Raw genomic sequence first — 13,757 nt, forward strand, 5'->3', positions numbered from 1 at the left:
AGAGGTGCTCCAGCTCTCTATCACCCTCCTGGCCCTCTCTGGACCCACTCCAGCAGCTCTGTACCCTTCTTGTGCCCGACCCCCAGGCCTGGGTGCAGCACTGCATGTGGAGCCTATGCTGTCTTTCACCACGGTGGGTACAGCCCCAGCCGGGCAGCACAACGGCAGATCTGCACCACCATCACCTCTTGCGCAGTGCCAAAGCACGGGCCGGGGCAGCGCTGCCAGAAGACAAAGTCCACCCCACCTTGGCAGCAACCACGCCGGACTGCGGGCAAGTGAGACGCACGGCCCTGAGACAAACTGCCGGCAACAAAACCCTGCCAAGAGCGTGAACGGGGAAAAGCCGTAGTAGAGTCTCTACACTAAAATCACCCCTTAATCGGCTGCAGATGGGAAGCCGCGCAGAGGAACAGCGAGCACAGCCGCGCCGCCCCGCGCCGCCCGCCTCCTTCCTCCCGGCCGAGGGGCGGGACCGCGCCGCTGGAGAGCCGCCCTCGCCGCCCGGCCCTCGGTGTCGCGCAGTGCGGACATAAACACGGCGAGGCGTGACCTCTGGCGGGACGGGGTGGGGAGCGGGCCGGCTGAGGTACGGCGCCGAGGGTAGGGGTGACCGGCGGGGATAGGGAGGAGGAGGCGCTGAGGCGGGCGGGGGGTTGGGTGCCGCAGTCCTTCCTCCTGCAGGTTGGGTGGCGGTTTCCTTTCGTCCGAGCGATCGTTATGACGTTTTCTTTTTTCTGCTGAAGCGAGTTAAAGGTAGGATCCAGAAATGAGGAAGGTTTTGCTCGTGGAGCCGGTCATTTTCGTCTACGTATTCGCAAGTTCCCTGACGGGCCCGGTGGTGCAGCAGTTCATTTACCGAAAGCTGTGGGAAGAGGAGTACAACTCCACCGCCATCAGCAGCGACAACAGCAGTCACTGTGTGCGAAACAAGAGCAGCCCAACTTATGTCATGCAGAAGGTAAGAGCAAGGAAAAAAGGCAGCTGGAAATACAGGCGATAAAACCTTCAGCCTGTAGGTACTGAGCAAGTCGTTCTCTCTTTTATCTTATTTAACCTTTTATAGGTAGAATATGTAGTAGTTTCCTAAACTGCTGTCACTTTGCTGCCAACTTGCTCTAAGTGTTGCACTGGACGTAGTTGTCATGCTTTCAGGACAATGAAAGGCTGAAAGAGGCCGGGAAGAAAGATCCCAGAGAAGTCTGTGGGGATATAAGGTGTGTAAGGGAGAAGTTTTGCAATAAGGGTGGCACTGGCACAGGTTGCCCTGAGTTCTGATGGGTGGAGCCCCATCCATGGAGGCGTTCAGGGTCAGAGATGGGGCTGTGAGCACCTGATCTAGCTCTCGGTGGCCTGTTCAGTGCAGGGAATTGGATTAAATGGCCTTTAAGGGTCCCTTCCAACTCTAACAGTTCCATGCTTCTATGAATTTTCTCCAGGAAGACGCTGAGATAAATTCATCCTCTAATCTTTCGATCATCTTTTACTGGTTGAAAATCATCTTGGATTGGGCCCAAGTTGACATTGGCCTCCCGTAACAAAGGGTTACAGCTGCAAGCTCTCCTTCCATGTGTTTATTCACTATCAGTGGTGTCTCTGTGATTTGGAGTGCTCTTTGTACATAAAGTTTGACAATTGTCCTACATATATAAAACATCAGATCTACCATTCACAGAACACTGCTCATCTACCTTGTTGAAATACAAAGATGGCGTGATGATCCATGGTCAGTACCATTTGTTGCGCTTTTTCCTGGTATGCTGTGTAGCTGGGTGCTGATTGAAACCTCTGCAGTGGTACTTCAGAGCAGTTTTAATGCTACACATCAGCGGAACTGATGTGGGGTGTCAAGAGAAGAGTTGATTATGCTCCATTTTTGCTTTCAGAGAACCATGGAGTCATTAAGTTGGAAGAGGCCACTAAGATCAGTTAGCCCAACCGTTAACCCATCATCACCATGCCCACTGACCATGTCCCTAAATGGCAGGTCTTCTCTTTCCTTGAGCACCTCCAGCAGCTGTGACTCCACCACCTCCCTACTGTCTCTTTCCACTCTGTTCCCACTGTTTCCCCAGTGTGTTGTATTTAGCAGTTACTACAGTTAGAGGTTACAGTTTGGATTCGATCAGAGTGCTGGTTCAACAGAAGGCTCATCTTTTTTTTTTTTTTATTATTATTATTATTTTAGTTTGTAACTTTTTCTGAAGCAGTGAATTCCTCTAACATACTCTGTATTCACATGATTGCAGTATCTAATATGGGGATGGCAATAAGAATATATTTACAGAAGAAGTGCAGCAAAGTCATCCTTGATAACAGCAACTGAAGCTTGGATTGGGTTAAGTGGAATCTGACTCTGCATGGTAAAGTGAGAGAAGTAGATGCCTGGACTGTAAATTGTGCAGAAAATGGGGTTAAGTTACACAGAAAATAGAGTGAATGGAAGCTTACTGTTGGTATTCCTTGATGCTGCAGAAAAACAGGTGGCACTTGAAGATTTTGGTCACATCCAAGGTTGGAATCTGTGACAACCTGCTTATGTGAAGAACTGAACATTGGAGCGTATCAACCTCATTTGTCAGATATAAAATAAAATCTTTAATGGCTTGTGCTTCTGTTGAAAATAAGAAATGTTCAGAATTTTTAGCATGAAGTAGGTTCTTCCTCTTCATAGGGCAGGAGAAGGAAGAATTTGAAGATAAAGAGGTAAATAGAATTCTAGTCCAGAATGCCCAGAAAACAGCCCAGACAGCAAAGGAAGGTAATATATGCCATCCATTGGAACTGATCTGGAGATCATAACCAATTATTGTTACAAATATGCTTTTGTGTTCCTCCCCCAAAGCCTTTTTTTTATTATTAGCTCCTTGTTTGTAACTGTGGGCATTTTATCGTACAGTGTCATGTGTCAATGGAAAAGGCAGCTATTAGAATTAGATGTGGTGCTTGGTAGTTCCAATTGCAGAGTCCATCAGAAAACCTACCAACATTTCTGTACTTTGCATTTGCTAGAAGCTTCCCAAATACAACTCAAGCTTCCAATTGTGACCACATACACTCCAAGATTTAACACTTGATGTATGTTTTGGCAAAAGACTGAAGCAGAGTGCTGAAATTTACACAGCAGCATTGATTGAGGTGACAGTGGATTTGCAAGCTACAGGATTTTTGGCATAAAGGAAGCCAACTGTGTTTCCTACATACAGAAGTTTTGATATTTGAGAGTAGGAGTCCTTCGAGACGTTATCTGAGTCATGGCCAGTAGAACTTGTTTCCCTTTCTTGACAAAGTTCCATTCCCTCCATTTCGATGGTAGCCCACAGGCCATGAATTATTGAACAGTCATGCTGTAGTCTGTCTGTCTAGCCCGTATTTTTGTACCATGCTCGTTCCCATCGTATACTGATGTAGAACTCAAAATCAGCTATAAATTTCAGTGGTGTCTGTGCTGAGCTGTAGCCCCGTGTATGATGAAAAGAGTAGATCCAGTAATACAGTCCCAGGCCTTTTCCTGATGATAGAAGTAGGTGTTTGGGATTTTCCAAGGTCACTCTGAGTTATATACATAGGTACAGTAAATTCTACTGTCAGGGGTGTTTGGTGTCAACTCTTAGAGGAAAACCTCTTCTATAGATTGAGTTAGTGTTAAGCCCTTCAGTTCTTGGGATGGAGAAGCTTCTTACTGATCTCATTTATTTCAAATTGAAATGTAAGAAGAAACTAAAAGAAGATAAAATCACTTGAGGTCTACAAAAAAAAACAGACTGTATTTCAAAATGGATAGTCTAGGCAGCATGTGGATTAATTATTTCCTGGATTTGCATTTGTTGTAGCAATTTTGAGATAAATAAAAATGAATTTCAAAGTAACTCAAATACACAGAGCCTTCTGATCCCTGGTTTGAATAATCGTTTTTGTAGCTCAGGAGGAGCTATGTTATTAATTAAACACTGCTTATCGTTCAGGGCACATGCGTTTTCCTTTTGTCAGTAATATTTGTGATTTTGTGAGCCTGTTTGTCGTATGCTCTACATTGTAGCCTCAGGCAAAAGACTTCCCTCTTAATTTGATCCGTATGCATGTGAATCATTTCTTCACTGTCATTCTTTCCATTTTGTAATCTGTGTTTTTGGGCATTACTTCTGTCCAGCATAAGCATTTGTCTCAGAGTAGAGCAAATTCACAGATTAGAAAGCTAGAGCTTTGTTTTTGAGTGTGTGTAGTTACATGATGAGTGAGTCTTTGTAGCTACATGATTATAAAGCAGCTGAGGGTTTGACCAGTTGTTTTCTGTATCGATTTCTGATGAGTTTATAACAACACAAAGGGGGACTTTCACTCTAAATGAGTTTTTCTGTACTTCTTTAGTTGTCTGGTCAGTAGGCAGCAGGTCATTTGTGGCAGTAGGGTTACAGTCATTTGGGGTATCATAGAATCATACTATAGAATCACAGAATGGCCCAGCTTGGAAGGGACCTCAAGGATCATGAAGCTCCAACCTCCCTGCCACATGCAGGGACCAACCTCCCCATTTAATACCAGACCAGGCTGCCCAGGGCCCCATCCAACCTGGCCTTGAACACCTCCAGGCTCAGGGCATCCACAGCCTCTCTGGGCAGCCTGTTCCAGTACCTCACCATTCTGTAAAGAACTTCCCCCTGACATCCAACCTAAATCTTCCCTTCTTCAACTTAAAACTGTTCCCTCTTGTCCTGCTGTTATCTACCCTTTTAAAGAGTTGACTCCCCTTCTGTTTTTGGGCTCCCTTTAGGTACTGGAAGGGAATCCGAATTTATAGCCACATTCCTTATGTTGTACACCTGCTTCCAAAACAATGAGACCCAAACCTTTGCTGGTTTCTTCCAAGTTCATATATCTGTGTATTTCAGCAGTAACATCTGCAATGCATGTTTAATGCAGACTGAGAACATAAATAGTAATAATATTTAGTTTGATTTCCAGTGTATTACCTGTGTACTTTTCTATGGTGGTCATTGACTTAGAACCTGACACTTGTAAAGAACAACGCCTGCAACAGGTGTTATAAATGGCACAAATAGCACAGCCTGTTGCAGAAAGGTGTTTTCATGCTCTACAAATGCAGCTACAAATGCCCTGGAGTTATTAGTGCTTTATTTGCTGTGCTTTGTTTGCTGTGCCTGTTTGTCTGTGGGCTGAGTTGCTTCCTTTCCCGTTGGCAGTGTCGTTTCAGACCAGATAATTTCCCATCCCTTGCCAGTCTTGCTGCCATTCTCCTCTCACATTAAGTCCTTTTCTACAGCTTTATGCTCCAGGTTGCCTGGCTTCCTGCTGCACTGCCATACCCATAGACAGGGCTCTGTCTGATGCCTCAGGGATCTGCTTTCAGAGTTACGCTCTATGTTTGAAAGTCTGTTTTGTGAGATGATCCTGTAGGAAGGGTTTGTGTGAATGCAGTTACCACCTTCTCTGCTGCTGCTCTTTTATCTGGACAGGTTGTTCTCTTTGAAAGGGCTGCTGGGACTGCTGTTTCTTCAGCCTGCATAAATCTGTTAAAAGCCAGATCCAAATCAGCTTGCTGCACACCATCGCTTAGCAGCCAGCTTCATTAATGTGCAAAATATTTTTTCCTATTAGCTCTTGAGTTCTTTTCTTTACAAACATTAATATTCTATTAACTATAAACTGTATTTGATTTTTAAACTTCTTTTTAAAAGAACCAAGACATTTTTTCCTGTGATGTTCGTTTACAGCGTTAGCTACTATTCCTTATGAGAATACCTGCTGTGGCTTATCAACAGAGATATCACTGATTTGGACAGTTTCTGAACCCAGAACTTGTCAGTAAGGAGTTAGTATTAAAAATTATATTGACCCATGTGTATAGAATGTGAACTATTTCACATCTGTGTGCTGTTGCTACTCATAACACTGCACATTGGGATGTCAGCAGCAAACGCTGCCCTATTCACTTGCAGAATGTGCTGGTCAGTGAATTGCTTCTTTGTGACCCTCCCACCAGGATTATTTAGGGAGGAAAAAAAAGATCTCCTGTGAGTAGAGAGCCTGGGCTGTGCTTCTCAATCAAAGATTGTTCTACTAATGATTTCTGAAGGATTAAAATGGGCCCAGTATCCTTTGGCAGTGCTCTGTATTGAAGGAGGTGCCTACAGTAAGAACACCAGCTCTTGTAAATGAACGTAGCAAAGAATTGTTGTTTTGTCTTCATTGAAACTGCTGTGTCAAGAGTACTTGTGAGAGCATATCTTAACAAACAAGTTCTGGTTCTGGGGTCTAATGCAACAAGGGATGTTGGAGAGGTACTGGAAACAGAATTACAAAGGCGTGTCTTTGAAAAATGCAATTTCTTTGTATTATTATCTGGTATAATGTATGTGTTATGATATATACTACTATGCTGTATTTGATTACAGCATAATACAGTATTATATGAGATCATATAATCTCGGAAGATGATACTGTATATTTTACAATAACATATTTTATAATATGTAAACAAATACTGTTTTATGATAAATGTTATGCTGCATGCTTATTATGGCATAAGTATATAAAGTACATGATTATATATCATATATATACATATATATGTATATATATATATATATTATTATTTTTTTCAGTATATTATGGTGTTTACCATTATTTCTGATTTTCTCTTTGCAGGGAGTTCAAGAAAAGACTTCTCTTTTTAACATGCAGCTGGACTTAACGGGGGCAGTTCCCAGCCTGATAGTTGCTTTTATCATTGTAGCTAATGGGGATCACCAGGGACGAAAAAAGTCTTTGGTTTTACCATCAACTGGAGCTTTGATTGCAGATATTTTCCTGACTGTAATATCATACTTCTCCTTGCCAATCTCTGTCCTGTTTTTTGTTACATTTATTTCGGGACTGTTTGGGAGTATGGCAACTTTGCTTGGAGGAGGCTTTGCTTATATAGCAGATCAGTGTCATGATGAGAAACAGAAAACAAAACGAATAGCTGTGGTTGATTTAATTTTTGGAGTTGTATCTGGATTGGCAGGACTGTCTTCTGGGTACTTTTTAAGAGAAATGGGCTTTACATGGATATTTGTGACAGCATCTCTACTTCACGTTGTTAACATTATCTATATTATTTTTTTTCTGGAAGACACAGTGCACATATCTGAATTGCAGCAACAGGCACCATTGTCTTATAAAGAATATCTGAAAGAAACATTTTCTGGAGTGTACATGCTTTTTAAAACTGCCCCTTCTAAAAAGAGAATTTTAATCATTGTGTTACTCTTTATATTTATGACTTATTTATTTACTATGTATGGGGGGGGTTCCCTTTTTACATTGTATGAACTGGACGAGCCACTGTGCTGGACTGAAGTGTACATTGGATACGGAGCAGCTGCATTCACTTCTGTCTCTCTGACCAGTTTTTTGGGAGTTTACTTCTTTTCCAAATGTCTCAAAGACATTTACATTGTATTTATCGGGATATTTTCTTACATTGGAGGAATTGTCATGGCTGCCTTTGCCAAAACAACCCTGCTCATGTTTTTAGGTGAGTTCAAAGTCAATTCTCAACAATATAAAAGAAAATCCTTATGTGTGATTTATAGTGATTTGTGGTGGTGGTGGATATTGGATGCACCACACTGAAGAGGTAAAATATACAAGGTTGAGTCATACTGATTTAGGGTTTAATCAAAAGACAAATAGTATGGAGAGTGAATGAATTTACTTGGCTTATGATTTGGTTTTAGTGCTATACACATGTAGTGGATTTAGGGATTCCTCTGTGCTTGGATGCTTATGTTTCAGTGCACAACTGGTTTGATTGATTGATCTCCTTGTACTATTTAGGCGTTTTATTATCTATTAGCACTCAAAAATACCTATCTAGTTCGTTTGCAACATGTCTGTAAAATCTGGGATTTCTGTTACATTCATGTCTCAGTACCGATTCATTGCTTTACAGTAAGATTGCCATCTTTATTCTGCATTATGCCTGTTCCTGTTCTCCGATCCATGCTGTCAAAAGTGGTTCTCCCCAGTGAGCAGGGTGAGTGGAATTTGTTTTTCAAAAATGCTGTGATGTTGTATTTCAGAGGAGAGACACACCAAGGTCACCTTTAAACAAACAGATATATATTGGTATTTTCAGACTGCTTGCTGGATGAGTTTGGAGGTATTTTCCAACCTTGGTGATTCTATGATTCTACTGCAAGTTTCGACTTTGAAAGAAGTTATTGCTCTAAAAAGAAAGATTATGGAGGATATGAAGCAGAAGAATGCTCAATACCTATACAGATCACAGAATCATAGAATGGCTTGGATTGGAAGAAACCTCAAGGATCATCAAATTCCAACCCCCTGCTGCAGGCAGGGTTGCCAGCTGTAGGTCAAGCTCTAGATCAGGTTGCCCAGGGCCCCCTTTGACCTCCAGGGATGGGACATCTGCAACATCTCTGGGCAACCTGTTCCAGCATCTCGCCACCCTATCTGTGGAAAAGTTCCTTGTAGTATCTAATGTGAATTTCCCATCCTTTAACTTAAAACCATTCCCCCTTGTCCTATTACTGTCTACCTGTACAAAAAATGGATTTATCTCCTGTTTGTAGTCTGCCTTTAAGTCCTGGAAGACCATAATGAGATCTTCCCAGAGATTTCTCTTCTTCAGACTGAACAAGCCCATCTTCCTCATCCTGTCTTCATAGGAGAGGCATTTCATCCCTCTGATCATCCTCATGGTCCTCTTCTGGACTCTTTCCAAATGCTCCTCATCCTTCCTGAGTTGAGGGTCCTGGACCTTGACACATTAGAGTCCAGGTGGGCCTAGAGATGGGGGAAATCAGAATAGAGGGGGACAGTCACCTCTCTCTCCCTACTGGCCACCCCTCTGTTGATGCAGCCACGATACTGTTGACCTTCTGGGCTGCAAGCACACACTGCTGGCTCATGTTTTTCATCTGTCAGGACCCCTGTGTCCTTCTCAGCAGGGCTGCTTTCAAAGATTTCTTCTCTCAGTCTGTATATTTATCTGAGATTACTGAGTGCAACATTTGCAGCTGGCTTTATTAAACCTCATTAGGTTTACACGGTCCCACCTTTCAAGTTTATCAGGGTCTTTCTGGATGGCATCCCTTCCTTCTCCATATCAACTACACTGCTCAGCTTGGTGTCAGCAGCAGACTTGCTGATGATGTACTCAATCCCATCATCTGTCACTAATGTTAAAGAGTACTGATTCCTAGATGGGCCCCTGGGAGACACATCTCATCACTGGCCTCCACCTGAACATAGAACCACTGACCACAGCCCTCTGGTTGTGACCTTCCAACTAATTCCTTATCCGCCAAATAGTCCACCCTTTGAACCTACATCTGTCCAATTTAGATGTAAGGGTGCGGTGGGGACCATGTCAAAGTCCTTGCACAGGTCCAGGTAGATGACATCAGTTGCCTTTCCTTTGTCCACCACTTCATCACAGAAGGTCACCAGTTTGATCAGACGTGCCCTTCCCTTGGTGAAGCCTTGCTGGTTGTCTCCAATTACCCTCTTGTTCCTCATGTGCATTAACATCTCTTCAAGGAGGATCTGCTCCATGATCTTCCCAGGCACAGAGGTGAGGCTCACTGGCCTGTTGTTCCACTGATCTTCCTTTCTCCCTTTCTTAAAAATGGGAGTGATATTTCTGTTTTTCCAGTCACCAGGGACTTCATCTGTCAGCTATGACTTTTCAAACACGTGGAGAGCAGCTTGGCAACCACATCACGCAGCCCTGGGTTGCAGATGCAATATTACAGTTCCTTTTGTAAACATGACGTGTAGAGCAGCTTCTACATTCACAAGATTTTGATGGAGAAAATAAACGCTTGTTGTTTCATCAGTGTCGCGCTTTATAACTTAGAAAGATAAGCATTAAGTGGTCAGCCTTCAGTACACTTAAAAACAAAGGCTTGGATGCCGAGCAATGTACCAGCTTCACAAATGCCCATGACCACTTAAAGGTGTCTCAAGGGCTGTAACATATTATTTCTAGAAGTGCTTTCTTTAATGGAACACACACACAGAGACATGTGAGGCCTCAAAATATGTCTCTGGTGTCTCATGTTTTGCTGCAGCCAGATTTTGAGGAGCACATATTGTCTAGAAGCATTCTTGTGAGTTGGTTTTAATTTTAAAAAGTACACATCTTTAGACACTGAAACAAAGATCTCTTTGTACTGTTGTACAAAGTACTTTGTGCTATGTTTCTGTTGTTGTTTCTTGGCATTCTTTGTGGCTTTGGATACTTGAGTAATTTGATGCAGGAATTAGGTTGCCTCTTGCCATCCTTTTCTGCTTACCTGTTGTGATTTTGTTTATAGTCTGATTAATATGGACGCAGCTTGGCAAAATGTGTCCAAAAATCTGCAGATGGCATAGGCTAACACCTCACAGTGTAGTGCAGAGCCAGTGAAAGATTGCTTCTTTCATTTAAAAAATGAGAAGGGTATGGTTATGTGCTGAACCAGCAGTCCTTGTTGCTCTTTATTGCAAAGAGCCTTTTCCACATGTAAGAATGGAGACTAGCAAAGGAGGAAACAAGAAAGGGGAGACTGAGAATAGAGGGGAGAATTGAAAAGGGTAAAGGATGAAGCTGTGCAGAATGTGGTTAGTGAGTATGAACAGCTTGAATTTCATGTAACAAATAGATTCAATATAGCAATGCGGTGACAGGATAATAGCAAAGAAAAGTAGTTTCCTCTAACAACAACAGCAACAACAAAAAATTTCATTTAAAAAGTCTTCTGTAGGAGTCCCCATGGAAGACACCTCCATAACAAAGATATATGGTACTCAGGAGCTTGTTACTTGCACACTTGCTGAAATATTGCAGATAGATCTTTTGAAACAAGTTTAAAAACTTGGAAAGTGTTTTGGTTTTGTTTTGTTTGTAATCCAATCCAATTTGTTATTTTGCAGGTGCTGTGTTTGCTTGTATTGCCTGTTTAGAAATTTTGACTGGCACTATTTCACTTGCAGTCTTTAATGTTATCTATGCAGCTACAGTTGCATGGTTTTCAGGCTTTAGCTTCCTCTTGTCAGCCATCCTGTGTTTAATTCCACTGGGCGTACTGTGGTAAGTACATATCAGGAAGGTGCTTCTGAGTGCTTTTACTGGTGGTTTCTGTTTTGGCATGAATTGAAGCTGTGTGGTTTAATGCATTATCAAACTTCAGTTTTTTCTAACTCACTGGGTGTATTTTGTGTGTAGCCCTTTCTTCACTTTTCATCTAATTTAGGAACTAGTTATATATAGCAAACCTATGGCAGATACTCGGAGGCTTGTCAGCAGGGAACTGCTTGGAGTATGGCAGAGCTGAGACTGGGGAATATAGCAGTGATATGAGTTTTCCAGTGGGGGACAAGACAGAAGGCAGGGAATCCAGGCTGTAGAGTTTTAGTTTCAGTTTGGTTCAGTGCTGCATGGTAGAGAAGGTTCCTGTTAAAACATTCTGTCATGAGCAAAAGCTAACAAATACTAATTACGAAATCACTCCATCCTGCAATCAAAACCACTGTCGATCATCATAATAAATTTTGGAAAGCTGCTTTTCTTCCATCGTTAGTTTCTCGGATGTCCCATCCTTTGAATAACCGCTCTCCAAAGCCTTCAGTTTGTCACACAGCGTTACTGTTTGAGAGATGAAATGTTAGTAGTTCCTGTCTGTAATCAGTCTGCCTGCTAAGTTGGTATTTTTCACACGCAGCAGAAATGATATTGCCTAACTTTTCTAATGAGGGACAAGTACTATCATTGGTTTTGTTTATTAAGATATGTCCAGGGCTTTGTGCTGTGGGAGATGGCTGTAACAGAACTATCAGGTTTGTTTTTACTGCTGAATCATCACGCTATACTCAGCTAACAGTATCTGTCTTATCTGTGCATTGCAGCTGGCTTCTGTGCACAAGCTGGAATGAGGAGGACTTGGCTCTGCTTGTACCTGAAGAAGTATCCAGCATAGACAGCGTTGATAGTTGAACAGAGGAGTCACCAACTGTTTGGCTTTTCTAATCTGACGTGCTGTGGCAAAGGCCATTGTGTCATACTGACACCATAGAGATAACTCATGAGTTGCGGATGAAATCTAAAACTGGCTGCACTAAGCACTCAATTGATAGCACTTTACATCCAGTCTTTTTTTAGCACTTGAATGAACCTATCTCCTGTACTTAACTATGCAGATAGGCCAGCAATGGAGATTTTAATGCTGCTTTCAGCGTGGTGAAAAAAAGTAAGGTAGGCTGATTGTCTTTTGCCACTTACCCCATCTCAAATTTGAAAATATAAGCTGTAGATTATGATACATCTTGTGTCAGTCTAAGTGGGGGTACAGAGATAAGCTTATCAGTCCCTTATCCAGAGGATGTTGGCAATTCTGCTGGAGCCAGTGGAGCTCGTGCCAGCTGTGCATGCAGTCCACTGCGTACATCTTAAAAGCTCCATCTTAACTGTGAAGCCCACAGAACTGTCTAAAATTACTAAACGAAAAGGTACCTCTTTCAGAAAGCAACTGAATGGAAAGCAAGACTTGTACCTGCTGTAAGACTTACCTCTCTGCAGTTACCAGAGAATGTTTCACAGAATCACAGAATCGTAGGGGTTGGAAGGGACCTCCAGAGATCATCGAGTCCAACCCCCCTGCCAAAGCAGGTTCCCTACACCAGGTCACACAGGTAGGCATCCAGGCAGGTCTTGAACATCTCCAGAGAAGGAGACTCCACCACCTCCCTGGGCAGCCTGTTCCAGTGCTCCGTCACCTCACTGTAAAGAAGTTCTTGCGCATGTTTGTGCAGAACTTCCTGTGCTGCAGTTTCCAGCCGTTTCCCCTCGTCCTGTCTCCACTCACCACTGAAAACAGTCTGGCCTCGCCATTCTGCCCCCCACACCTTAGATATTTATAGACCTGGATCAGGTCCCCTCTCAGTCTTCTTTTCTCAAGGCTGAACAGACCCTCACTTTTCAAGGCTCACTTTTCAAGGCTGAACAGACCCTCACAGTTCACTCAGCCTTTCTTCATAGGAGAGATGCTCCAGGCCCTTCACCATCTTCGTGGCCCTCCACTGGACTCTTTCCAAGAGATCCTTGTCTTTTTTGTACTGGGGAGCCCAGAACTGGATGCAGTACTCCAGATGAGGTCTTACCAGGGCAGAGTAGAGGGGGAAGATCACCTCCTTCGACCTGCTGGCCACGCTCTTATCAATGCACCCCAGGATGCCATTGGCCTTTTTGGCCACAAGGGCACACTGCTGGCTCATGGCCAACCTGTCATCCACCAGGACACCCAGGTCCCTCTCCGCAGAGCTCCCCTCCAGCAGCTCATCCCCCAACCTGTACTGGTGCATGGAATTATTCCTCCCCAGATGCAAGACTCTACACTTGCTTTTGTTAAACCTCATCCGGTTTTTTTCTGCCCAGCTCTCCAGCCTATCCAGGTCTTGCTGAATGGCAGCACAGCCTTCAGGCGTGTCAGCCAATCCTCCCAACTTCGTATCATCAGCAAACTTGCTGAGGGTGGCCACTATCCCCTCATCAAGGTCATTGATGAAGATGTTGAACAAGACCGGACCCAGCACAGACCCCTGAGGAACACCGCTGGTTACAGGCCTCCAACCGGACTCTGCACCACCAACAACGACCCTCTGTGCTCTGTCAGTCAGCCAGTTCTCAACCCACCTCACTGTCCACTCATCTATCCCACATTTCCTCAGCTTTGTTATAAGGATGTCGT

General features: G+C 43.3%; 1 protein-coding gene across 1 annotated transcript; it reads left to right on the plus strand.

Annotated features, from left to right (window-relative positions):
- The first annotated feature begins 498 nt into the window (after positions 1-498).
- SLC46A3 (solute carrier family 46 member 3) lies at positions 499-12,332 on the plus strand. Its single transcript, XM_042839005.1, has 6 exons — positions 499-589; positions 747-961; positions 6,667-7,540; positions 7,958-8,041; positions 10,948-11,104; positions 11,920-12,332. The coding sequence occupies exons 2-6, from the start codon at positions 770-772 to the stop codon at positions 12,005-12,007; spliced, it is 1,395 nt and encodes a 464-aa protein (XP_042694939.1). The 5' UTR covers positions 499-589; positions 747-769; the 3' UTR covers positions 12,008-12,332.
- Positions 12,333-13,757: the final 1,425 nt, after the last annotated feature.

This window comes from Centrocercus urophasianus, unplaced genomic scaffold (assembly GCF_019232065.1).
Source record: "Centrocercus urophasianus isolate 14NV4802_14NV808 unplaced genomic scaffold, USGS_Curo_1.0 seq_9, whole genome shotgun sequence".
Classification (NCBI taxonomy): domain Eukaryota; kingdom Metazoa; phylum Chordata; class Aves; order Galliformes; family Phasianidae; genus Centrocercus; species Centrocercus urophasianus.

Coding starts and splice junctions, on each gene's coding strand:
- SLC46A3 (XM_042839005.1), top strand. CDS start 770: ATGAGGAAGGTTTTGCTCGTGGAGCCGGTCATTTTCGTCTACGTATTC. Junction 7,541..7,957: donor AACCCTGCTCATGTTTTTAG/GTGAGTTCAAAG, acceptor ATTGCTTTACAG/TAAGATTGCCATCTTTATTC. Junction 11,105..11,919: donor ATTCCACTGGGCGTACTGTG/GTAAGTACATAT, acceptor TGTGCATTGCAG/CTGGCTTCTGTGCACAAGCT.